Source organism: Pantherophis guttatus, chromosome 16 (genome assembly GCF_059756535.1).
Source record: "Pantherophis guttatus breed Tessera chromosome 16, ASM5975653v1, whole genome shotgun sequence".
NCBI classification, from domain to species: domain Eukaryota; kingdom Metazoa; phylum Chordata; class Lepidosauria; order Squamata; family Colubridae; genus Pantherophis; species Pantherophis guttatus.
This window is the reverse complement of record NC_142078.1, coordinates 4,254,812-4,278,265: the sequence shown is the minus strand read 5'-3', so window position 1 is coordinate 4,278,265 and position 23,454 is coordinate 4,254,812. Positions and strand designations below refer to the sequence as shown.

Below are 23,454 nucleotides of genomic sequence, written 5' to 3'. Positions count from 1 at the left end.
TTTGGAACATCATTATCACTAATAATTAGAAGACCCCTAGCCTAAAACACCGGCTATGCAACAAAGGGGCTTTGGAAAAACTTTTTAAAATTTTACAATTTTAAAAATTTGGTATAAAATGGTTTGCCGTGAATGCGACTGCTTGAGGGCTCCTGGATTGGAGCTGAAAGGTGAAAGGGAAGCAGTATGCTCCCTCCCACATATTGGGGGTAGACCAGGTGCTTCGACAGAAAAACACTTGCTTCTTGGATGAGAAGCGAAACGCCTTCAAAGGGAAACAAGAAATGAAGGGATCCTTGATGCTCTCTGAGCTTGCCTGTTTTCTTAAGGACGTTTCATTACCCAACTAGGTACCATCATCAGTTCTAGAAGGGGAGGGGATTTGGGTGGAGGAGGCGGGGGAGGAAGAGGGGGAGGATGACTTGTGGGGTCCTTGGTGCTCTCTGAACTTCCTTGCTTTCTTGCAGGGGTTTCATTGCCTTAACTAAGTAACATCAGTGCTAATCTACTAGTCTACTACAGTACTAGCACTGATGAAGTTCCCTAGTTGGGTCATGAAACGTCTGCGAGAAAACAAAGCAAGCTCAGGGAGCACCAAGGATCCCACAATCCTCCTCCTCCCAATCTCACTCCTTCTAGCACTGATGACAATACTTAGTTGGGTCATGAAACGTCTGCAAGAAAACCACCAAGCTCAGACCCCCTCATTTCAACCCTGAGTTATCAATATTCTCCTTTATTGAAAACAAGAAAAGTCCAGTTGCTGCTTGAAAAAAAGCATACCTTTGGGATAACCCTGGAATGCTAGGATCAACCACCCTGATATGGTGGCAGTGTCCCAAATGGTTTTGTCTGTAGATTGTGGGGGGATTGTGTGGCAATGAATGAGCAGTGTGTGTGTGTGTGAAGGGAGGTCTCTGCAGGCTTTGGATGGGGGGAAGGGAGGGAGGAAGCTCCCTCCCTCCCTGCCCTATTGCTTGGCACTTCTCTAGGGGAGTGGGCTCCGGCTGGGGTGAGGTTTTGAGGGGGGGGGACAGGCAACGGCCCACTGGGATGTGCCCTTGAGGTGTGAGCTGCAGAACTGGCAGGCAGCACCTTCTCCTTGAGGTAGTCTTAGTCATCAGCCCAAACCCCACCCACCCCCACCCCTCCCCAGTACAAAAAAAAAAAAGTCTAACATCCCCCCCAAAAAACACTGTAACTAACATCTTCACATTTTGTAAACTGCGAGGGGACCCCCCCCCGAGCCCCACCCAAAAAGCAGTGGGGCTGGCGGGTGGGGGAAAGGGGGTGGGGGGAAAAAACCGTGCAGGGGTTGAAACAAAATCATACATTCAACTCTGTCGTGAAATAAATATTAGAGGAAAAAAAATGAGTCAAAATGAAACGAGGAAAGCAAAACGAAAAAAAAAGGAAAAAAATAAATCTCACACACCCCCTCCTGACACACGCACACATGCAAAGACAAATGGCCAGGACGAGCGAACGAATGAGGTTGCTTTCGTCCCCAAAGGATTCTCGGTGGCAAGGCTGCCCCGCCGGAGGCTGTTGAGATGGCTGCCCCCCCGTCGCAGGGTGTCTAACTCCGTTCTTTGCTTGTTAGTGTGTTTGTGTGTGTTGGGGGTGTCACGGAGCTCCAGGACGGCTTCATTCCTTGTTCGTGGAGGCTCGACAAGAGTGCAGGACGGCCTTAAAGAGGAGGGGGAGCTGTTCCAGAGGGACGTTCACCATTTTTCCTAACAAGGCAAAAAAAAAAAAAAAAAAAAAAAAAACACAACCCTCCATGAATCGTGGCTACTGTGCCTGCGTCGTCCTGGGAGACCAATAGCCATAAGCACTTAAGACTTATATATCGCTTCGCAATGCTTTACGGCCCTCTGCTAAGCAGTTTGCAAAGTCAGCATTTTGGACCCCCGACAATTTGGGTCCTCGTTTTGCCGACCGTGGAAGGGACGGCAGGTGGAATCAACCTTGAGCCGGTCAGGATCGAACTCCTGGCAGTGAGCAGAGTTAGCCTGCAATGCTGCACGCTAACCACCACAGCTGATAGAGAGATAGATAATAAGAGAGAGAGAGAGACAGACAGACAGACAAACAGACAGACAGACATATAGATGGTTGGTAGGTAGGTAGATGGATGGATGAGAGAGAGAGACAGACAGAAAGATACAGACAGATAGATATAGATGGAAGATAGATAGATCGAGAGAGAGAGACAGACAGACATATAGATGGTTGGTTGGTTGGTTGGTAGACAGAGAGAAATGGACAGACAGAAAGACACAGACAGATAGATAGATAGATAGATAGATAGTAGATAGATAGATAGATAGATAGATAGATAGATAGATAGATAGATATAGCACTTGGATATATATATATATACCGCTTTACAGTCCACTCTAAGCAGTTTACAGAGTCAGCGTATTGCCTCCAACAATCTGGGTCCTCACTTTACCAACCTCAGAAGGACGGAAGGCTGAGTCAACCTTGAGCTACTAAGGATCGAACTGCTGGCAGCCATCAGTTAGCAGAATTAGTACTGCTTTCTAACCATTGCGCCACCATGGCTCTTCGAAGAGAACCTGCCTCCTCTTAGCCTGGAGAATTTGAGAGCAAGTAGAAGGAGCCAGAAAGATGCCCTTGCTTGGTGGGCTATTGGTCTCCAGAGGTTCTGGATGAAAACAAGCCCAACATTCTTGAGATGTTCCACAGGCTCATCCTAGAAGAGCAACTGGGCGCTTGGGAAGACGTTTGAGGTTTGGAAGCGATATCTGTCAACTCTTTAAGATGCATGGACTTCAACTCCCAGCATTCCCCAGCCAGACGGGAGTAGAACTCCCCACATCATAGAGGTGCCAAGGTTAAGAAACACTGTTTGGGAGACTCCCATCTTCCAGCCAAAGCAGGATCTCCTTATCTGGATGAGTTGCTTACCTGCGATGTACCGGATCTCTGGCAGACACATCATCAGATCTGGAAACCGATTCGGCTGGTGCGGATATTTGAACTCCATGAAGTCCTGGCAGACGTACCAGTATCGCTTGTTCAGCTGCTCCAGCTGGGAGGCGTTGGTCAGGCCCCGAATATCTGGATGGAGTACAGCACATGAAAAGGAGGAGGAGGAGGAAAAAAAGGAGAAAGAGGAGGAAGAGTAAAGGAGGAGAAGAGGAGGAGTGGAAAAAGAGGAGGAAAGGAGCAGGAGGAGAGGAGGAAGAAGAAAGGAGGAGGAGAGGAGGAAGAAAGGTGGAGGGGAGGAGGAGGAGAGGAAAGGAGGAGGAGAAGAGAAGGAGGAGTGGTAAAAGAGGACGAGGAAAGGAGGAGGAGAGGAGGGGTAGAGGAGGAAAAGTAAAGGAGAAGAAGAGGAGGAGTGGAAAAAGAGGAGGAAAGGAGCAGGAGGAGAGGAGGAAGAAGAAAGGAGGAGGAGAGGAGGAAGAAAGGTGGAGGGGAGGAGGAGGAGAGGAGGAAGAGGAAAGGAGAAGAAGAGAAGGAGTGGAAAAAGAGGAGGAGTGAAAAAAGAGGAGGAAAGGAGCAGGAGGAGAGGAGGAAGAAGAAAGGAGGAGGAAAGGAGGAGGGGAGGAGGAGGAGAGGAAAGGAGGAGGAGAAGAGAAGGAGGAGCAGTAAAAGAGGAGGAAAGGAGGAGGAGAGGAGGAAGAAGAAAGGAGGAGGAGAGGAGGAGGAGGGGGAGAGGAGGAAGAGGAAAGAGGAGGAGAAGAGAAGGAGTGGAAAAAGAGGAGGAAAGGAGCAGGAGGAGAGGAGGAAGAAGAAAGGAGGAGGAGAGGAGGAGGAAAAGGCGAGGGGAGGAGAAAGAGAGGAGAAAGAGGAGAGGAGGAGAAGAGGAAGAGAAAGAAGAGGAGGAAGAAGAAAGGAGGAGGAAAGGAGGAGGGGAGGAGGAGGAGAGGAAAGGAGGAGGAGAAGAGAAGGAGGAGCAGTAAAAGAGGAGGAAAGGAGGAGGAGAGGAGGAAGAAGAAAGGAGGAGGAGAGGAGGAGGAGGGGGAGAGGAGGAAGAGGAAAGAGGAGGAGAAGAGAAGGAGTGGAAAAAGAGGAGGAAAGGAGCAGGAGGAGAGGAGGAAGAAGAAAGGAGGAGGAGAGGAGGAGGAAAAGGCGAGGGGAGGAGAAAGAGAGGAGAAAGAGGAGAGGAGGAGAAGAGGAAGAGAAAGAAGAGGAGGAAGAAGAAAGGAGGAGAAAAGGAGGAGGGGAGGAGGAGGAGAGGAGAAAGAGGAGAAAGAGGAGACGAGGAAGAGGAAAGGAGGAGGAGAAGAGAAGGAGGAGTGGTAAAAGAGGACGACGAGAGGAGGAAGAAGAAAGGAGGAGGAGAGGAGGAGGGGGAGAGGAGGAAGAGGAAAGGAGGAGGAGAAGAGAAGGAGTGGAAAAAGAGGAGGAGTGGAAAAAGAGGAGGAAAGGAGCAGGAGGAGAGGAGGAAGAAGAAAGGAGGAGGGGAGGAGGAGGAGAGGAGAAAGAGGAGACGAGGAAGAGGAAAGGAGGAGGAGAAGAGAAGGAGGAGTGGTAAAAGAGGAGGAGGACGAGAGGAGGAAGAAGAAAGGAGGAGGAGGAGGAGGAAGAGGAAGAGCTTCAATCTATGGATCGAGACGTTGTGAATGCTCCAACACGGGAAGTTTTGAAGAAGAGATTGGACAATCCTTTGTCTGAAATGGGATAGGGCCGTAATGGCGAACCTATGCCACGCGTGCCGGAAGTGGCACGCAGAGCCATCTCTCCGGGCACGTGAGCTGTCGCCCTGTTGCTCTTCTGGGTTCCGGCCAGCTGATCTTCACGTGTGTGGGAGCGCCGGAAACCGGAAGAGCAGTTGCCTGGTGCGCATGCGCGAGCCAGGAAGATGATCTGATGGTTTCCGGCACACACATGTGCAACGGCCACCTGGTCTTCCGGTTTCCGGCATGCCTACTCGGTGCCGAAAAGGTTCGCCAACGCTGGGATGGGGTTTCCTGCCTGAACAGGGGGTTGGACTAGAAGACCTCCAAGGTCCCTTCCGACTCTGTTCTTCTGTTATAATGCAACCCGCCGTCTCTGTCATTTGGCCAAAGGACAACTGTCTTGCCTGTCAGGAGAGAAAGGCGAACCGAAGAATTTTCTTGAAGGTGACCAGTCAACGTCCAAACTCTCAGGAGCTCCTGGGTCCATCTCCAAGCAAGCAGGTCTCTCAGAAGGAAGACGCCAACAGGGAGGTGAGAAGGTGTGCCCCGCCCACCTCCCAAATCTCAAGGTGGGCATTGGGCGCACCCAAGCGGTCATCACAACGACGTATTTGGGCCTGCCACACCGCCCGTCTTGTATTATTATGCCTTCTTTGGCTCAGATTGCAATGAAGTTGGGGGCAGTGGTGGGTTTGAAATTTTTTTTACTACCGGTTCTGTGGCTTGGTGGGCATGGCAGGGGAAGGATACTGCAAAATCTCCATTCTCCCCCCACTCCTGGGGAAGGATATTGCAAAAACTCCATTCCCTCCCCACTCCAGGGGAAGGATATTGCAAGAATATTGCAAAATCTCCATTCCCTCCCTACTCCTGGGCAAAGGATATTGCAAAATCCCCATTCCCTCCCCACTCCTGGGCGAAGGATATTGCAAAAATCTCCATTCTCCCCCCACTCCTGGGGGAAGGGTATTGCAAAATCTCCATTCCCTCCCCACTCCAGGGGAAGGATATTGCAAGAATATTGCAAAATCTCCATTCCCTCCCTACTCCTGGGTGAAGGATATTGCAAAAACTCCATTCCCTCCCCACTCCTGGGGGAAGGGTATTGCAAAAATCTCCATTCTCCCCCCACTCCAGGGGAAGGATATTGCAAGAATATTGCAAAATCTCCATTCCCTCCCTACTCCTGGGCGAAGGATATTGCAAAATCCCCATTCCCTCCCCACTCTGGGGCCAGCCAGAGGTGGTATTTGCTGGTTCTCCGAACTGCTCAAAATTTCCACTACCAGTTCTCCAGAACCTGTCAGAACCTGCTGGATTTCCCCTCTGAGTTGGGGGGTCCCTGGCTTTATTTCTCTTTTTCCTTGATCCCATTTCACTGGCCTTTTTGGTCAGGCCTTTGGGGTCCAAGATGGAAACTTGGAGACCTTCTAGAAATTGCCAACGAGAACTCCCAGGTTTCTTTGTCACTGGGCCACCGGGAATGAGGCCGTTTGGGAGATGTGATTGGCAACTTCTGGAGGGTCCCAGGTTGTCCCCCCTCAGACCTTCTGAGCCAGGGCGAAAGCTCATCCTCGCGGCCGCTCACCTTGGTTGAGGAAGTTGATGGCCTTCATGCAGGCGTATTCCTCGTTGCTGACTTTCAACTGGCTGAACTTGCGATACAGGTAGATGAGCCTTTCCATAACTTCCATCCCTTCTTCGCTGAACCTTCAGGAAAGGAGAAAAAGATGGCTGAAGGACTCGATCCCCAGATCCTCTGGTCTCTCTCTCTCTCTCTGGTGCAGATCAGCTCCTGGCCTTGAGGAGCCAATGGAGGAGGAGGGCCCAGCAGAAGATGCAGGAGCAGAGAGATCGATGGAGCAGGGATTCTGGAGGTAGTAGCCATTTGCCGTGTCTTATATACAGAGATATATAGCATGCAGCTTAGAAAACGTGACTAAATAAGACGGCATAACGCCGGGACCCACTGGTTATATACTCCTGACACAACAAGTGCCTTCCATTGTGTTGGAGGACATTTTCAATGACCTTAATTTAATTTAATATAATTAATCATATTTCTATGCCGCCCAACTCCCAAGGGACTCTGGGCGGCTTACAACAGAAATAATACATTCTTTAAAGTTCCGTTCACGCCAAATGTCTCTCAGTTCCATACCCTCCATCATGTCAAAAAAGGATTTAGGCAATCTTGCTCGCATTTGAGTATTTTGCAAAAGTCTCTTCTTGTCCATTCTAGCATCCAATACTCCATTCCAGTCACCCAACGTTATACAAGATTTATAGTCCCAGTTTATCAATTCTGTATGTAGCAACTTGTAGAATCTGTCTTGTTGTTGGTTGGGTGCGTATACTCCCACTAAAAGTACTTTCTAATACAAACAGTGACATATTTTTTTAAAAAAAAAACATTATAAAAGCATTTTAAAAACATTAAAAACCCATGCACACCATCCATGGCCGGACCTCGCCAGATCGCAAGAGCGAGATCAACGGCCCCAGGCCTGCCGGAAGATCCAGGTCTTCACCGCTTTCCGGAAGGCCAATAGGGTGGGGATGGTCCGGACCTCAGGAGGTAACTGGTTCCAGAGAGCTGGGGCAGCCACAGAGAAGGCCCTCCTCCGCGGGCCCACCAGCCGGCATTGTTTAGCTGACGGGACCCGGAGGAGACCAACTCTCTGGGATCTTACCGGTCGCTGGGAGTTATGCGGTAGAAGGCGGTCTCAAAGATAACCTGGCCCTGAGCCATGTAGGGCTTTAAAGGTAATAACCAACACCTTGAATTGTGAGACCAATAGGGAGCCAGTGCAGCTCGCGGAGAATTGGTGTAATGTGGGTGTATCTAGGTGCACCCACGATAGCTCGCGCGGCTGCATTCTGTACCAACTGTAGTCTCCGAACACTCTTCAAGGGTAGCCCCATGTAGAGCGTGTTGCAATAATATAACCGTGAGGTGACGAGGGCATGAGTGACTATGAGGAGAGCCTCCCGATCCAAGTAGGGTCGCAATTGGTGCACCAGGTGAACCTGTGCTAAGGTCCCCCTAGCCACAGCTGCTAGATGTTGCTCTAATCTTAGCTGTGAGTCTAGGAGGACACCCAAATTGCGAGCCCGTTCTGAGGGGGAAAATTTCTTCCCCCCCCCTCCAGAACCAGGGATGGACAATTGACATAGTCTTTAGGAGGCAATACCCACAGCCACTCGGTCTTGTCTGGGTTAAGTCTAACCTCATATGATCCTCTCCTTGCTTCTTTTACACTGAAGGAATTCAGTTGAGTATCCATTCTGCAAAAAAACATCCCTGAGGCAAGGATGGGGCTGACCTGCTCAAACAGAACTCAAACATATTGGGTATGAAACTGGAGGAGGAACAAGTAAAAGAGACAATGATAGCATGGGCGAAAAACTTTGGTTTATACGACAGAATTGGATAAATGGCAGAAATTGTGGGACAGGAATTATAAATTAACGATGTCAGCTGCATATAAAGAGAATTTGTATAAGATGTTTTACAGGTGGCATTTACAACTGGCGAGGCTGGCAAAGATGTTTAAAGATAAATCAGCTAAATGTTGGAAGTGTCACCAACTACCTGGATCTTACTAACATGTGAAAAAGCAAAGAAGTACTGGGGGAAAATTAAGACATGGTTGGAAGAGATGATACAACAACGTATTGAGTTGAAACCAGAAATATTCCTATTAGGACTTTTACCGGAAACCTATAAATAATAATAATAATAATAATAATAATAATAATAATAATAATAATAATAATAGTAGTAGTAGTAGTAGTAGTAGTAGTAGTAGTAGTAGTAGTACCGGGACTTACAAATTGAAGTTGAGCGACTGTGGAAAAAGAAATTGTGTGTTGTCCCGATTGTAATTGGAGCCCTCGGAGCAATACCCAAAGGGCTACCCCGCTATTTAGAAATTCTAAATTTGCCGGACTTGAACATTTTGACTCTACAAAAAACCACCTTACTCGGAACAGCTTACATCCTCCGACGATACCTTAACAGTTCCTAGGTCCTTGGTTAGGACTCGAGCTGCTGAGCTATTAACCAGCCTCAAAGGCTGTGAGTCTCACTAAAGATTAACCAATAAATAATAATAATAATAATAATAATAATAATAATAATAATAATAATAATAATAATAATAATAATTTTATTTCTATACCGCCCTTCTCCCGAAGGACTCAGGGCGGTGTACAGCCAATTTAAAAACACAAGACACAACAATGATTAAAAATTAAAATAATTAAATAGATTTGGCCAGTTTAAAACCCCAAAAATTTAAAATACCCCAATTTAAAATTATTATGTTGATAGCCCGGCCTGGCGGAACAACAGGGTCTTCAATGCGCAGCGAAACACCCGGAGGTCAGAGATCTTACGTATTTCCGGGGGCAGTTCATTCCACAGGGCTGGGGCTCCCACAGAGAAGGCCCTCCCCCTGGGTGTCGCCAGCCGACATAACTTGGCCGATGGCACCCTGAGGAGACCCTCTCTGTGGGAGCGAACTGGCCGGTGGGAGGCTACTGGTGGCAGAAGTCGGTCTCGAAGATACCCGGGTCCTGTGCCATGGAGCGCTTTAAAGGTGGTAACCAGCACCTTGAATCTGTCAAGGTTGGGTTGCAGAACCACTGTCTGGTTTGGTTCTGCAACCCAACAAGACAGACACGGACTTCAGAGGAGAATTAGAACTGCAGAAAAAAAGAATGGCTACCAACCTGCCTTCCATGGAGGACCTGGATACTGCACGAGTCAAAAAGAGGGCTGGGAAAATATTTACAGACTCCTCGCATCCTGGACATAAATTGTTTCAACTCCTACCCTCAAAACGATGCTATAGAGCACTGCACACCAGAACAACTAGACACAAGGACAGTTTTTCTCCCTAATGCCATCACTCTGCTAAACAAATAATTCCCTCAACACTGTTGAACTATTTACTAAGACTGTGTTACTATTCTTCATCTCATCCTTCCTAGGACCTATCTCCTCCCACTTATTACTATAACCATGTTGTTTGAATCTTTATGATTTATATTGTTTTATTTGTTTCCTAGTATGATACGATTGCTTATTTAGTAATCTATGACTATCACTAAGTGTTGTATCTTATGATTCTTGATGAATGTATTTTATTTTTTCTTTATGTACACTGAGAGCGTATGCACCAAATTCCTTGTGTGTCCAAACACACTTGGCCAATAAAAAATTGAATTCTCTTCTCTTCTTTTCTCTTCTCTTTCATTGCATGTCCTATTCTATTCTATTCTATTCTATTCTATTCTATTCTATTCTATTCTATTCTATTCTATTCCTATTCTATTTCATTCCATTCTGCATTCTATTCTATTCTATCCCTTATTCTATTCTATTCTATTCTATTCTATTCTATTCTATTCTATTCTATTCTATTCTATTCCTATTCTATTCCTATTCTATTTCATTCCATTCTGCATTCTATTCTATTCTATCCCTTATTCTATTCTATTCTATTCTATTCTCTTATTCTATCCATTCTATTCTATTCTATTCTATCCCTTATTCTATCCTCTATTCTATTCTATTCTATTCTATTCTATTCTATTCTATTCTATTCTATCTTATTCTATCCTCTAATTCTATTCTATTCTAATCTATCTCTTATTCTATCCCTTATTCTATTCCATTCCATTCCATTCCACTCCATTCTATCTCTTATTCTATCCCTTATTCTATTCTATTCTATTCTATTCTATTCTATTCTATTCTATTCTATTCTATTCCTATTCTATTTCATTCCATTCTGCATTCTATTCTATTCTATCCCTTATTCTATTCTATTCTATTCTATTCTCTTATTCTATCCATTCTATTCTATTCTATTCTATCCCTTATTCTATCCTCTATTCTATTCTATTCTATTCTATTCTATTCTATTCTATTCTATCTTATTCTATCCTCTAATTCTATTCTATTCTAATCTATCTCTTATTCTATCCCTTATTCTATTCCATTCCATTCCATTCCACTCCATTCTATCTCTTATTCTATCCCTTATTCTATTCTATTCTATTCTATTCTATTCTATTCTATTCTATTCTATTCTATTCTATTCTATTCTATTCTATTCTATTCTATTCTATTCTCTCTTATTCTATTCCTTATTCTATTCTATCCCTTATTCTATCCCTTATTCTATTCTATTCTATTCTATTCTATTCTATTCTATCTCTTATTCTATCCATTCTATTCTATTCTATTCTATTCTATTCTATCTTATTCTATCCTCTAATTCTATTCTATTCTAATCTATCTCTTATTCTATCCTTTATTCTATTCTATTCTATTCTATTCTATTCTATTCTATTCTCTTATTCTATCCATTCTATTCTATTCTAATCTATCTCTTATTCTATCCCTTATTCTATTCCATTCCATTCCATTCCATTCCATTCCATTCCATCTCTTATTCTATCCCTTATTCTATTCTATTCTATTCTATTCTATTCTATTCTATTCTATTCTATTCTATCTTATTCTATCCTCTAATTCTATTCTATTCTAATCTATCTCTTATTCTATCCTTTATTCTATTCTATTCTATTCTATTCTATTCTCTTATTCTATCCATTCTATTCTATTCTAATCTATCTCTTATTCTATCCCTTATTCTATTCCATTCCATTCCATTCCATTCCATTCCATCTCTTATTCTATCCCTTATTCTATCCCTTATTCTATTCTATTCTATTCTATTCTATTCTAGCTCTTATTCTATCCCTTATTCTATTCTATTCTATTCTATTCTATTCTAGCTCTTATTCTATTCTATTCTATTCTATTCTATCTCTTATTCTATTCTATTCTATTCTATTCTATTCTATTCTATCTCTTATTCTATCCCTTATTCTATCCCTTATTCTGTTCTGTTCTGTTCTGTTCTGTTCTATTCTATCTCTTATTCTATTCTATTCTATTCTATTCTATTCTATTCTATTCTATTCTATTCTATTCTATTCTATTCTATTCTATTCTATTCTTATCTGGAGGCCACCCCACTTATTGTCTCTGGCACCTCTTGGGTGACGGAAGCAGAATGCCTCAAAGACGCTTTTTCTAAAAGGAAGCCAGACTTTCTTGGTTTGTGTGTGTTTTGTTTTAGTTTTTCACCCAAGAAGCTTCTTCGTCACTTCCTTCGTGGATGAGAAGTGAGACCTTTTCAAAGAAAACAAGCCAAGAGACAGGCCAGCCTGTCCTTTGGGACAACCAAGACCTGGATTTAATTAATTTAATTAATTTAATTTAATTTAATTTAATTTAATAATTTAATTTAATTTAATTTAATTTCCAATTTATATACCGCCCTTCTCCCTGAGGACTCAGGGCGGTGTACAGCCAAGATAAAAAACATAGAATACAAATATTAAAAAAACATTTAAAAATATATATAAATTTTGGCCCAAAAGTTAAGAAATCACAGACTGATTAAAAGAATTTAAAAATTTCTTCTTAAGCCAACCCGGCTTGCTGGAAAAGATGGGTTTTAAGGGAACGACGGAAGGCATTGAGGTCATGGATTCTCCTTATCTCTGGGGGCAGCTGATTCCAGAGGGTAGGAGCCCCCACAGAGAAGGCCCTCCCCCTGGGGGTCACCAGCCTACATTGTTTGGCTGATGGCACCCCGAGGAGGCCCTCTCTGTGGGAGCGCACGGGTCGATGGGAGGTCGTCGGTAGCAGCAGGCGGCCTCGCAGATAGCTAGGCCCTATGCCATGGAGCGCTTTAAAGGTGATAACCAGCACCTTGAAGCGCACCCGGAAGACCACCGGGAGCCAGTGCAGCTCGCGCAGGAGCAGTGTTACATGGGAGCGCCATGTTGCTCCCATCACTACCCGCGCTGCTGCATTCTGGACCAGCTGGAGCCTCCGGGTGCTCTTCAAGGGGAGCCCCATGTAGAGAGCATTGCAGTAGTCAAGGCGAGAGGTGACGAGGGCGTGAGTGACTGTGCACAAGGAATCCCGATTGAGAAAGGGCCGCAACTGGCGAATCAGGCGAACCTGACAAAAGGTCCCCCTGGTAACAGCCGTCAGATGTTCCTCCAAAGACAGCTGCCTATCCAGGAGGACTCCCAGATTGTGAGCCCTTTCAGTGGGGGCCAAAGACTCGCCCCCAATAGTCAGTGATGGAGTCAACTGACTATATCGGGATGCCGGGAGCCACAGCCACTCAGTCTCGGAAGGGTTGAGCTTGAGCCTGGATGATGGAGCATCTCCATAAGACGCTATGCCTAGTCCAGTGAAAAGAAGGACTAGGGTGGGGTAGGAGCAGTGGTGAAATGCTCTCATTTCGGACTGGATTGCCCGATCCAGTAGCGATGGCGGCGGGTGGTTCGGAGAACCGGTAACAAAAATCCCTGCCCCCCCCCGCCCCGCTGAGCCGCAGGATCATCAGAGGCTTTTTTTTTCCTTTTAAAAGCATTTTTTCTACAACCTCTTCCGATGAAAAAATGCTTTTAAAAGTAACAAAAAAAAAAAAAGCCTCTGATGATCGCGTGGCTCAGCTGGGATCGTCAGAGGCTTTTCAAAGCATTTTTTTCTGCAACCTCTTGGCCGAAGAGGTGATTTAAAAAAATGCTTTGAAAAGTCTCTGACGATCCCAGCTGAGTTGCCTGATCGGCAGAGGCTTTTCAAAGCATTAGAAAAAATGCTTTGAAAAGTTAAAAAAAAAATTGGCCACGCCCACCCAGTCACATTAACCCCACCCCCACCAAGCCACGCCCACAGAACCGGTAGTAACGAATTTTACATTTCACCCCTGGGGTGGGGGTGATATGATAGCGATCTTCCAGTATTTGAGGGGCTGCCCCAAAAGAAGAGGGGGGTCAACTTATTCTCCAAAGCACCAGAAGGCAGGACAAGAAGCAACGGATGGAAACTCGTCAAGGAGAGAAGCAACCTGGAATTAAGGAGAAACTTCCTGACAGTGAGAAGAATTAACCAGTGGAACTGCTTGCCACCAGAAGTTGTGAATGCTCCAACACTGGAGGTTTTTAAGAAGAGGTTGGACAACCCTTTGTCTGAAGTGGTGTAGGGTTTCCTCCCTGAGCAGGGGGTTGGACTAGAAGACCTCCAAGGTCCCTTCCAACTCTGTTATTCTGATTCTAGGGTTGGCTGGAAAGCATCCTAGGACCTGGATCAGGTCTTCTGCATCTCTTTCTGGAGATGTCTGCCCCCCCCCCCTTAGAGAATCACCGGAGAGCCCTCCCCGCCTCTCCCCAGAGACCCAATCTGGCAGCTGGTGCGGCCCTTTTCAGCTGCTGATAAGAGAACGGAGGAGATGAGAAAACCAGATGCTATAAATTTTACTCCCCGTTGCAAACGTGCAGCTGGGCGGGGGGGGAAGGGGGGTGCTGTTGGACAAGGCTTGATTTAACGGGAGAGTAGGAGTTTCAAGGCAAAGTCCGAAGCCTAGGGCGGGTCAAGGTTTCCAAAGGAAGAACAACGAAAGTGGGAGAGGCGAGACAGATGTGCAGGACATGGGGGGGGGCTCCCCTCAGTCCCCGTGGCCAGGAGGAACACAGGGGGCTGGTGGTGAAAGAGCAGGCTCAACATCTGGAAAGGGGACAAGTCTTTCCTTTATCGGGGTTTTGCCCTAAGGGGGGGGGGCAGGGAAAACCTCTTCAAAGCTGGTTTTGGGGAGGGAGACCCTGGAGAAGGTCGGGGGGGGGAGGAGGTTCAAGGAAATGCTCACATCTGCATGATAGGAAGTCTCCAGAGGTGGCCGAACACTTGTAAGGGAGCTGGGAAGGAGGGCTGATGATGATTTGTTAGGAGGGACGGGGCAGAGGAGACCCCTGGATGAGTTGGGGGGATGGAGGGGACCCCCAGTTGATTTGGGGGGATGGAGGGGACCCCTGGATCGATTGGGGGGAGCAGAGGAGACCCCTGGATGAATTGGGGGGATGGAGGGGGAGTCCTGGATGAGTTGGGGGGATGGAGGGGACCCCCAGTTGATTTGGGGGGATGGAGGGTACCCCTGGATCGATTGGGGGGAGCAGAGGGGTTCCCTGGATGAGTTGGGGGGATGGAGGGTACCCCTGGATCGATTGGGGGGGAGCAGAGGAGACCCCCGGATGATTTGGGAGGATGGAGGGTACCTCTGGATCGATTGGGGGGAGCAGAGGAGACCCCCAGATGATTTGGGGGATGGAGGGGACCCCTGGATCGATTGGGGGGAGCAGAGGAGACCCCTGGATGAATTGGGGGGATGGAGGGGGACCCCCAGATGATTTGGGGGATGGAGGGGACCCCCAGATGATTTGGGGTGATGGAAAGGACCCCTGGATCGATTGGGGGGGCAGAGAGGTTTCCTGGATGAATTGGGGGGACAGAAGAAACTCCAGGATGAATTGGGGGAACAGTGGGGACCCCTGGATGGCTCTCCAAACACCACATACAGGTCCTCGGCTTACAACAGTTCCATATAGTGACCGTTCAGTTACGACGGCGCTGAAAAAAAAGGGACTTATGGCTGTTTTTTTTTTTCCACTCTCCCAACCGTTTTCGTGATCCATATTCATATGCTCAGCAGCCGATTCGTATTTATGACGTGTTGCAGCGTCCTGGGGTGCGTGTGCGTGCGTGCGTGTGTCATACAATCCCCTTCTGCGAGCTTCTGACGTGCAAAAAGTCAACGGGGGGAAGCTAACAAGGCTGTTAAGCAAAACTGGTTTCCCCATCGAGTTTGCTCATCGGAAGGTGGCGAAAAGGGGATCGCGTGACACCCCCCCCCCTCCGGGATGCTGTGACCGTCATAAATATGGGTCAGTTGTCAAGGATCCGCATGTAAATCACCTCACCACGGGGATTCTGTGAAAGTTGTTCAGTGTGACAATTTTTTTTTTCCGGTGCTGCTGTAAAACTTAAAACTGTCACTAAGCGAATGGTTGTAAATCGAGGACAACCTGGGCTCCTGCTCAACCTGGGTCTGTGGGGTATTTGGGATCCAAGGGCCCAAATGTCTTCTGCCAGGACAACAGAGGTGGGCTTCAGCAGGTTCTGGCCAGTTCTGGAGAACCGGTAGCGGAGATTTTGAGTAGTTCAGAGAACTGAGAGTAAAACTTCTGACTGGCCCCGCTCCCGTCTATTCTCTGCCTCCCGAGTCCCAGCTGATCGGGAGGGAATGGGGATTTTGCAGTATCCTTCCCCCTGGAGTGGGGAGGGAATGGAGGTTTTACATTATCCTTCCGCTGGAGTGGGGGGGGGAAATGGAGATTTTACAGTATCCTTTCCCAGGAGTCGGGTGGGAATGGAGATTTTATAGTATCCTTCCCCTGGAGTGGGGAGGGAATGGAGATTTTATAGTATCCTTTCCCTGGAGTGGGGGGGGGAATGGAGATTTTATAGTATCCTTCCCCTGGAGTGGGGAGGGAATGGAAATTTTATAGTATCCTTCCCCTGGAGTGGGGGAGGGAATGGAAATTTTATAGTATCCTTCCCCTGGAGTGGGGAGGGAATGGAGATTTTATAGTATCCTTCCCTTGGAGTCGGGTGGGAATGGAGATTTTATAATATCCTTCCGCTGGAGTGGGGAGGGAATGGAGATTTTATAGTATCCTTCCGCTGGAGTAGGGAGGGAATGGAGATTTTATAGTATCCTTCCCCTGGAGTGGGGGGGGGGAATGGAGATTTTACAGTATCCTTCCGCTGGAGTGGGGGGGGGAATGGAGATTTTACAGTATCCTTTCCCTGGAGTGGGGAGGGAATGGAAATTTTTTTTTAAAAAAAATTGATTTATATGCTGCCCTTCTACGAAGACTCAGGTCGGCTTACAATGTGCTCAGCAATAGAGGACATGGAGTGGGAAGGGAATGGAGATTTTACAGTATCCTTCCCCTGCCACGCCCACTAAGCCACACCCACAGAACCGCTGGTAAAAAATTTTGAAACCCACCACTGCAGGACAAGGGAGGGCACCCCCTCTTTTCAAACAGATTTGGGGATGTTTCTAGGATGCCCTGTTAAGAAAGGGCCCATCCTGGCTTCCCCTTTTGGCAATCGAGACCGTTTGGCCGAAATTCCCCCGAAAGGAAGAAAGAATCCAGATGTCCAAAAAAAAAAACCACTCACCAACACTGATGATGTTACCTAGTTGGCTCATGAAACGTCTGGAGGAAAATAACCCAGCTCAGAGAGCACCAAGGACCCCTCCAAAGCCTTTTTTTTACCTGTGAAGCTCATCGTCGGAGGGCGAATACTTGGCGGTCACGTCCGCCAGGTCCCCGAAGATCTGCTTGCTGTAGATGGTGAGGGAGGAAAGGAGGATCAGCTCCTGCCAGGTGGAGCTCAGGAGGCAGGTGTAGTCCTTGATGGACAGCTCGCAGAAAAAGGGCAGTTTCTTGATCCAGGAGATCTGGCGGAAGAGAAGCTCGTCCGCCAGACGGCACAGCAGGGCAAACAGCTCGGCCTGGGTCACTCTGTACCTGCGGGAGCCGGGAACAGGAAAGAGTAAAAATAAAGTGTAAAAATAAAGAGGGGGACTATTTATCTTCTATGGTGGACGTGTGATAAAGCAAAAAAATAAAATAAAAACTGGAGTACGATTCACATTTTAATACCAAAAAAAAAAAAATCTTTGAAAATGGGAGATAAAAATGAAGACAGAATTTTTCCTTTCAACATGGAAAAAAGAAACTAGAGGAAAAAAAAAATTGGAGCTTTGTTATTATCTATGTTGACCGCAGCTATAAGACTGTATCGAATGCGCAAAAATGCAAGGGCGCTTTGATTCCTACCATGGACGAACAGTTGCAGAAGCGGATGGGAGTTTGGCCGAAATGGCAAAATTGGCTATTTGGATTGAAGAAAAAAAAAAAGAATAGAAGTGCTTTTGTTCCCACACGGAGACCGCTTCTGAACTTTGTGCTTGAAGTGGAAAAGAACGAAACTTCGATTTTGGGAGTTTTACCGAATTAGACCCGTGATGGCGAACCTATGAGCCGTTGCCCCAGCTCAGCTCCACTGCGCGTACATGCCCGCCTCCTGCCCGCCAGCTGACTTTAGAGTCTCTGCCGCGCATGTGCAGGTGTAGCGCGCCCCGGCAGCCCATTTTTGCTCCCAGGAGACTGCAGGGAGGCCTACTAGGCCCGAAACGGGGAGTGGGGTGTGTGTGTCTCCCACGGCCCGTTTTTGCTTCCAGGAGGCTGGAGGAAGGCTTACTAGGCCCGAAACGGGGCATGGGGGGATGGGACGGGCTGGCCCCCTCCACGGCCTGTTTTTGCTCCAAGGAGGCTGGAGGAAGGCTTATGAGGCCCGAAACGGGGCATGGGGCGGGCTGCCCCCCTCCACAGCCCATTTTTGCGCCCAGGAGGCTGCAGGGAGACCTGCTAGGCCCGAAACGGGGCGTGGGGGGGTGCCCCCCCACAGCCCGTTTTTGCTCCCAGGGAGGCTTGCTAGGCCCGAAGCGGGGCATGGGGAGGTGCCCACCCAAGGCCCGTTTTTGCTCCCTGGAGGCTGCAGGGAGGCCTACTAGGCCCGAAACGGGGCGCGGGGGAAGTGAGGGCCTAGTAGCCCTCTTTATTTTTTTTTACTATTTTACTTATTTATTTTATAGGGACGTGGTATCTCAGTGGCTAAGATGCTGAGCTTGTCGATCGAAAGTTTGGCAGTTTGGCGGTTCGAATCTCTAGCACCTTGTAACGGGGTGAGCTCCTGTTACTTGTCTCAGCTTCTCAGTTCAACCTAGCAGTGTCTCAACCTTGTCTCAACCTAGCAGTTCAAAAGCTCGTAAAAAAAATGCAAGTAGAAAAATAGGGACCACCTTTGGTGGAAGGGAACAGCGTTCCGTGCGCCTTTGGCGTTGAGTCATGCTGGCCACAAGACCACGGAAACGTCTTCGGACAGCGCTGGCTCTTCGGCTTCGAAACGGAGATGAGCACCGCCACCTAGATTCAGGAACGACTAGCACGTATGTGCGAGGAGAACCTTTACCTTTACCCATTGCAGGATGAAGTCCTCTTCCCCAGCTGAGGCTGACACTTCCAACTAATATGGTCCCGAGTTTTCTTTCGCCAGTCAGGCCCGCAATACTCACTCAATAGATTTAATTATATTTAAGTGACTGACGTCAGCGCCGAGAGGAGGAAGAGGAAGGAGAGAGAGCTGCCACTCACCCGTCTTCAATCAGCATCGGGGTGCCCAAGGGCTCCTGGTCTTCTGCAGACACCAGCTGGCTGATGAGGAGCCCGTGGGCCTGGGCGTCGAGGCTACGGGGCTGGGGGGGCAGCAGGGCCGTGTGAGTGGGGCAGCTGAGAAGGTGCGGCAGGTACTGGTAGGGGGTGGACACCGGCGTGCCCATGTATTGATCCCTGAGAACTGTAAATCCGTTCATCTCCACGGACCTACTGGAAGAGGCAAGGCAGGGCTGAGACAGAAGGGAGGGGGAAGAGAGACCCTCGATCTGAACGCCTCCCTCCCCTCCCTCCCTCCCCCCCCCGGTCTCCCTGCCCCACAAAGCCTGGGCTGCCCTCCGCGGAGTCCCACCTCGAAGACGGAGTCGAGACCGGGGAAGGCTGGTTGCTTTCCGACACCCCGTTCCCCGGGGAGCTGTTGTCGCTGTCTCCGTTATTACACCAGGAGATGTTGGGCTCCCCTTCGAACTCCTGGCCGGACATGATCCGCTCGATCTCTTCCTCGGAGATCTGCACACACCCGCCCCCGGAGAAAGAAAACCCGGGGAGCGGAGGGTTAAATGGATCGCTTGGATTGGACGGTTTGGGTTTGTGGCTCAGCCCATCTATTCGGCCAGCGGAAGAGCCGCAAAATCCACCCTCTGGGGATGGGGGGGGGGAGCAGGTGGGAATTTGGTGGCAACAGGAAAGCCACACCTTGCAAGGTAGCAGCTCACCTGGACAGGTCCAATGCTCTTGTTCCTGCCCCCGGGCATGCCGTCTTCACGGATGGCTGGCAGGGAAGGAAAAAGGAAGCTGGTCAGGACTCTAGCAAGGTGCCCAGCTAACCCTCTGTAGAAGCGAAGCATTTTTCCCTCCATGCTCTTATATTAGAGAGCCCTTTGGTGACTTCTACATTGGCGTGGCCCATGAGGCCTCAGGACCGCCTCCCCCCTTGACTGTAGAGGTCATAGAGCCGCGGTGGCGCAGTGGTGAGAATGCAGGATGGCAGGCTAACTCTGCCGACTGCCAGCAGTTCGATTCCCGCCGGCTCAAGGTTGACTCGTCCTTCTGAGGTTGGTCAAATGAGGACCGGATTGTCGGGGGCAATAGGCTGGCTCTGTAAACATCTTAAGGAGGGGTATAAAGCACTGTGAAGCAGTATGTAAGTCTAAGTGCTATGGCTGTCTATCTCTATGCCTGCCTGCCCCTCCCCCCCTCTATCTATCTATCTATCTATCTATCTATCTATCTATCATCTATCTATCTTTCTCTCTCTCTCTCTTATCCTATCCATCCATTATCTATCTATTATCTATCATCTATCCTATCCTATCCTATCCATTCCATCCTATCCATCCATCCATCATCTATCTATCTCTATATCTATTTATCTTTCTCTCTATCTTATCCTATCCATCCATCTATTATCTATTATCTATCATCTATCAATCTATCCTATCCTATCCTATCCATTCCATTCCATCCTATCCATCCATCCATCCATCTATCATCTATCTCTACATCTATCTTTCTCTCTCTCTATCTTATCCTATCCATCCATCTATTATCTATTATCTATCATCTATCAATCTATCCTATCCTATCCTATCCATTCCATCCTATCCATCCATCCATCTATCATCTATCTATCTCTTTATCTATCTATCTATCTATCTATCTATCTATCTATCTATCTATCTTTCTTTCTTTCTTTCTCTCTATCTTATCCTATCCATCCATCTATTATCTATCTATTATTTATCTATTATCTATCAATCTATCCTATCCTATCCTATCCTATCCTATATCCATCCATCCATCCATCCATCCATCCATCCATCCATCCATCCATCCATCTATCTATCTATCTATCTATCTATCAGCTGTGGTGGCGCAATGGTTAGAATGCAGTATGGGAGGCTAACTCTGCCAACTGTCAGCAGTTCGATCCTGACCGGCTCAAGTTTAACTCGGCCTTCCGTTCTTTTGAGGTTGATAAAATGAGGACCCAGATTGTTGGAGGCAAGAGGCTGACTCTGTAAACCGCTTAGAGAGGGACTGTAAAGCACTGTGGAGCAGTATAGAAGTCTAAGTGCTATTGCTATGTGATCTCCTGACCAGGAGGAGGCGCTACATGACACGTTTTGTGCCCCCCATCAGGATTCTTCAGTCGGAAGGCGACCTCTGCATTTTAGGTAATCCTCGACTTACAACCTTAACTGAGCCCCGTAAATCGTGCCAGCTGTGGATGAGAAGGCCACCAACCCCTGGTTCCACCTGATCAGCAGAGAGATGGATCCGTACAACTTTCTCTTCTCCCTAGACAACAGGGTTCTCAACCGCCCCGCTGGCCAGGGAAAAGAGGGGCTCCACCTTGGGGATGTTGGTGTGTGTGTGTGTGTGTGTGTGTGTGTGTAGCAGACGGACTTTTGTTTGTTTGTTTAAGTAGGTCCGCACTTGCTTTCTGGGGATTCCCGGTTGAGTGTTGCATCATCGCTGGCCACCGCTGGTTGAAGACCTTCAGGCGCCCTCTGGTGGCCACACACCACTCCAGCTGCTGCCCCCTGGGGAAACCACACCACTCCAGCTGTTGCCCCCCTGTTTTCCGCTCTCTTGGGGTGCTCCGAAGCAGATGGGAAGCCGGCCTCCAAGTGCCAACCAGATGCAGGGAAGAAAACAGCCCCGTTTCTTAAAATGAGCGGCTGTGGCCTGAAGACCCCGCCCATGAAACTTCTCTAAAGTAGCTTCCACCATCCTAGGATCATGGGAAGGTTGCTTAGATAGGGGTCAGCCATGATTCATCTCTCTTTCGGTCTCTCATCTCTTTCTTTCTTTCTTTCCGCCTCTTTCCTCTCTGTCTCTTTCCTCTTTCTTTCTCTCTCTCTTTCCGTCTCTTTTTGTCTCTCCTCTTTGTCTCTTTTCTCTCTTTCTCTTTCCTCTTTTTCTCTCTCACTTCCCTCTTTCCTCTCTGTCTCTCTTCTCTCTTTCAGTCTCTTTCCTCTCTCACTTTCTGTCTCTCTTTCCTTTCTGTCTCTTCTCTGTTTCTCTCTTTTCTTTTTCTCTCTGTCTCTTTCCTCTCTTTCTGTCTCTCTCTCCTCTCTTTCTGTCTCTTTTTCCTTCTACTATGAAGTAGAAATAGAATGGAATAGAAATAGAAATAGAAATGGAATGGAATAGAATAGAATAATGGAATGGAAAATAGAATAGAATAGAATAAGGAATGGAATGGAATGGAATGGAATGGAATGGAATGGAATGGAATAGAATAGAATAGAATAGAATAGAATAGAACAGAACAGAACAGAACAGAACAGTTGACTGGAATAGAATAGAATAGAATTACAATTATAATGGAATAGAATGGAATGGAATCAAGATGGAAGGGACCTTGGAGGTCTTCTAGTCCAGCCCCCTGCTCAAAAATTCTGACTGGCCCCACCCCCATCTATTCTCTGCCTCCCGAGTCCCGGCTGATCGGGAGGAAATGGGGATTTTGCAGTATCCTTCCCCTGGACTGGGGAGGGAATGGAGATTTTGCAGTATCCTTCCCCTGCCACGCCCACAGAACCAGTAGTAAAAAACTTTGAAACCCAACCCAACCCAACCCGGCCCCTCCGCTTCCCGCCCGCCCGATCGGCACCTTTCCGGTTCATCCCCATCTGGAGGCACTTGAGGAGTCGGCAGTACTGGCAGCGGTTGCGCTGCTTGCGGGACATGACGCAGTTCTTGTCACGGCTGCATCGGTAGACTCGCCGGTTGCAGATGCTGCGCTTGAAGAAGCCTTTGCAGCCCTCGCAGGAGATGATGCCGTAGTGGAGGCCCGTGGCTCGGTCCCCGCAGATCAGGCAGGTGCGCTGGTCCACCCGGTCGTCTGCGGGAGGAAGGCGGGGAGGATGACCAGGTGAACGGTGGGGAGGGGGGGGGAGAAAAGGATATGCCTCGTGACACAACTGGACCTGGTGGGAGTCAAAGCAGGGCACTTTCGAAGGGGTTCTTGGGTATAATCTCTCTCTATCCCCTCCATGTAGAAGTTAAGATACTGGAAGCAGCTTGGTTTATCTATCTCTCTCTCTTTCCGTATCTATCTGTCCATCCATCCATCCATCCACCCACCTGTTCTATCTACCTATCTACAACTCTTAAATACATCCATATCTATCTACCTACCTACCTACAACTCTTAAATACATATCTATCCATCTATCTCTATTTATCATCCATATCTATCATCTATTTATCTATTTATCTATCTATCTATCTATCTATCTCTATCATCCATATTTATCTATCATCCATATCTACCTACCTACCACCTACAACTCTTAAATACATATCTATCCATCTGTCTATCTCTATCATCCATATCTATCATCCATATCTATCCATCTACCTACCTACAACTCTTAAATACATATCTATCCATCTATCTCTATTTATCATCCATATCTATCATCTATCTATCTCTATCATCCATATCTATCTATCATCCATATCTACCTACCTGCCTACCTACAACTCTTAAATACATATCCATCTATCTCTATCATCCATATCTATCTATCTATCTATCTATCTATCTATCTATCTATCTATCTCTATCATCCATATCTATCTATCATCCATATCTACGTAC

The 23,454-nt window shown here is 47.5% G+C and overlaps 1 protein-coding gene across 3 annotated transcripts in view; it reads right to left on the bottom strand.

Moving 5' to 3' along the window:
• Positions 1-720: 720 nt before the first annotated feature.
• NR6A1 (nuclear receptor subfamily 6 group A member 1) overlaps positions 721-23,454 on the bottom strand; it is an 89,211-nt gene continuing 66,477 nt past the window's right edge. For 2 of the 3 annotated variants that reach the window (XM_087879884.1, XM_060685023.2), the window contains 8 exons: positions 22,462-22,692; positions 19,556-19,611; positions 19,192-19,349; positions 18,822-19,052; positions 16,878-17,132; positions 6,244-6,365; positions 2,938-3,090; positions 721-1,736 (listed from right to left, as the gene is read on the bottom strand). In XM_087879884.1, the coding sequence (XP_087736010.1) occupies positions 1,648-1,736; positions 2,938-3,090; positions 6,244-6,365; positions 16,878-17,132; positions 18,822-19,052; positions 19,192-19,349; positions 19,556-19,611; positions 22,462-22,692 (1,295 nt within the window). In that variant the 3' untranslated portion in view covers positions 721-1,647. The remainder of the gene's footprint in view (positions 1,737-2,937; positions 3,091-6,243; positions 6,366-16,877; positions 17,133-18,821; positions 19,053-19,191; positions 19,350-19,555; positions 19,612-22,461; positions 22,693-23,454) is intronic. The other variant, XM_087879885.1, reaches the window with a different exon arrangement.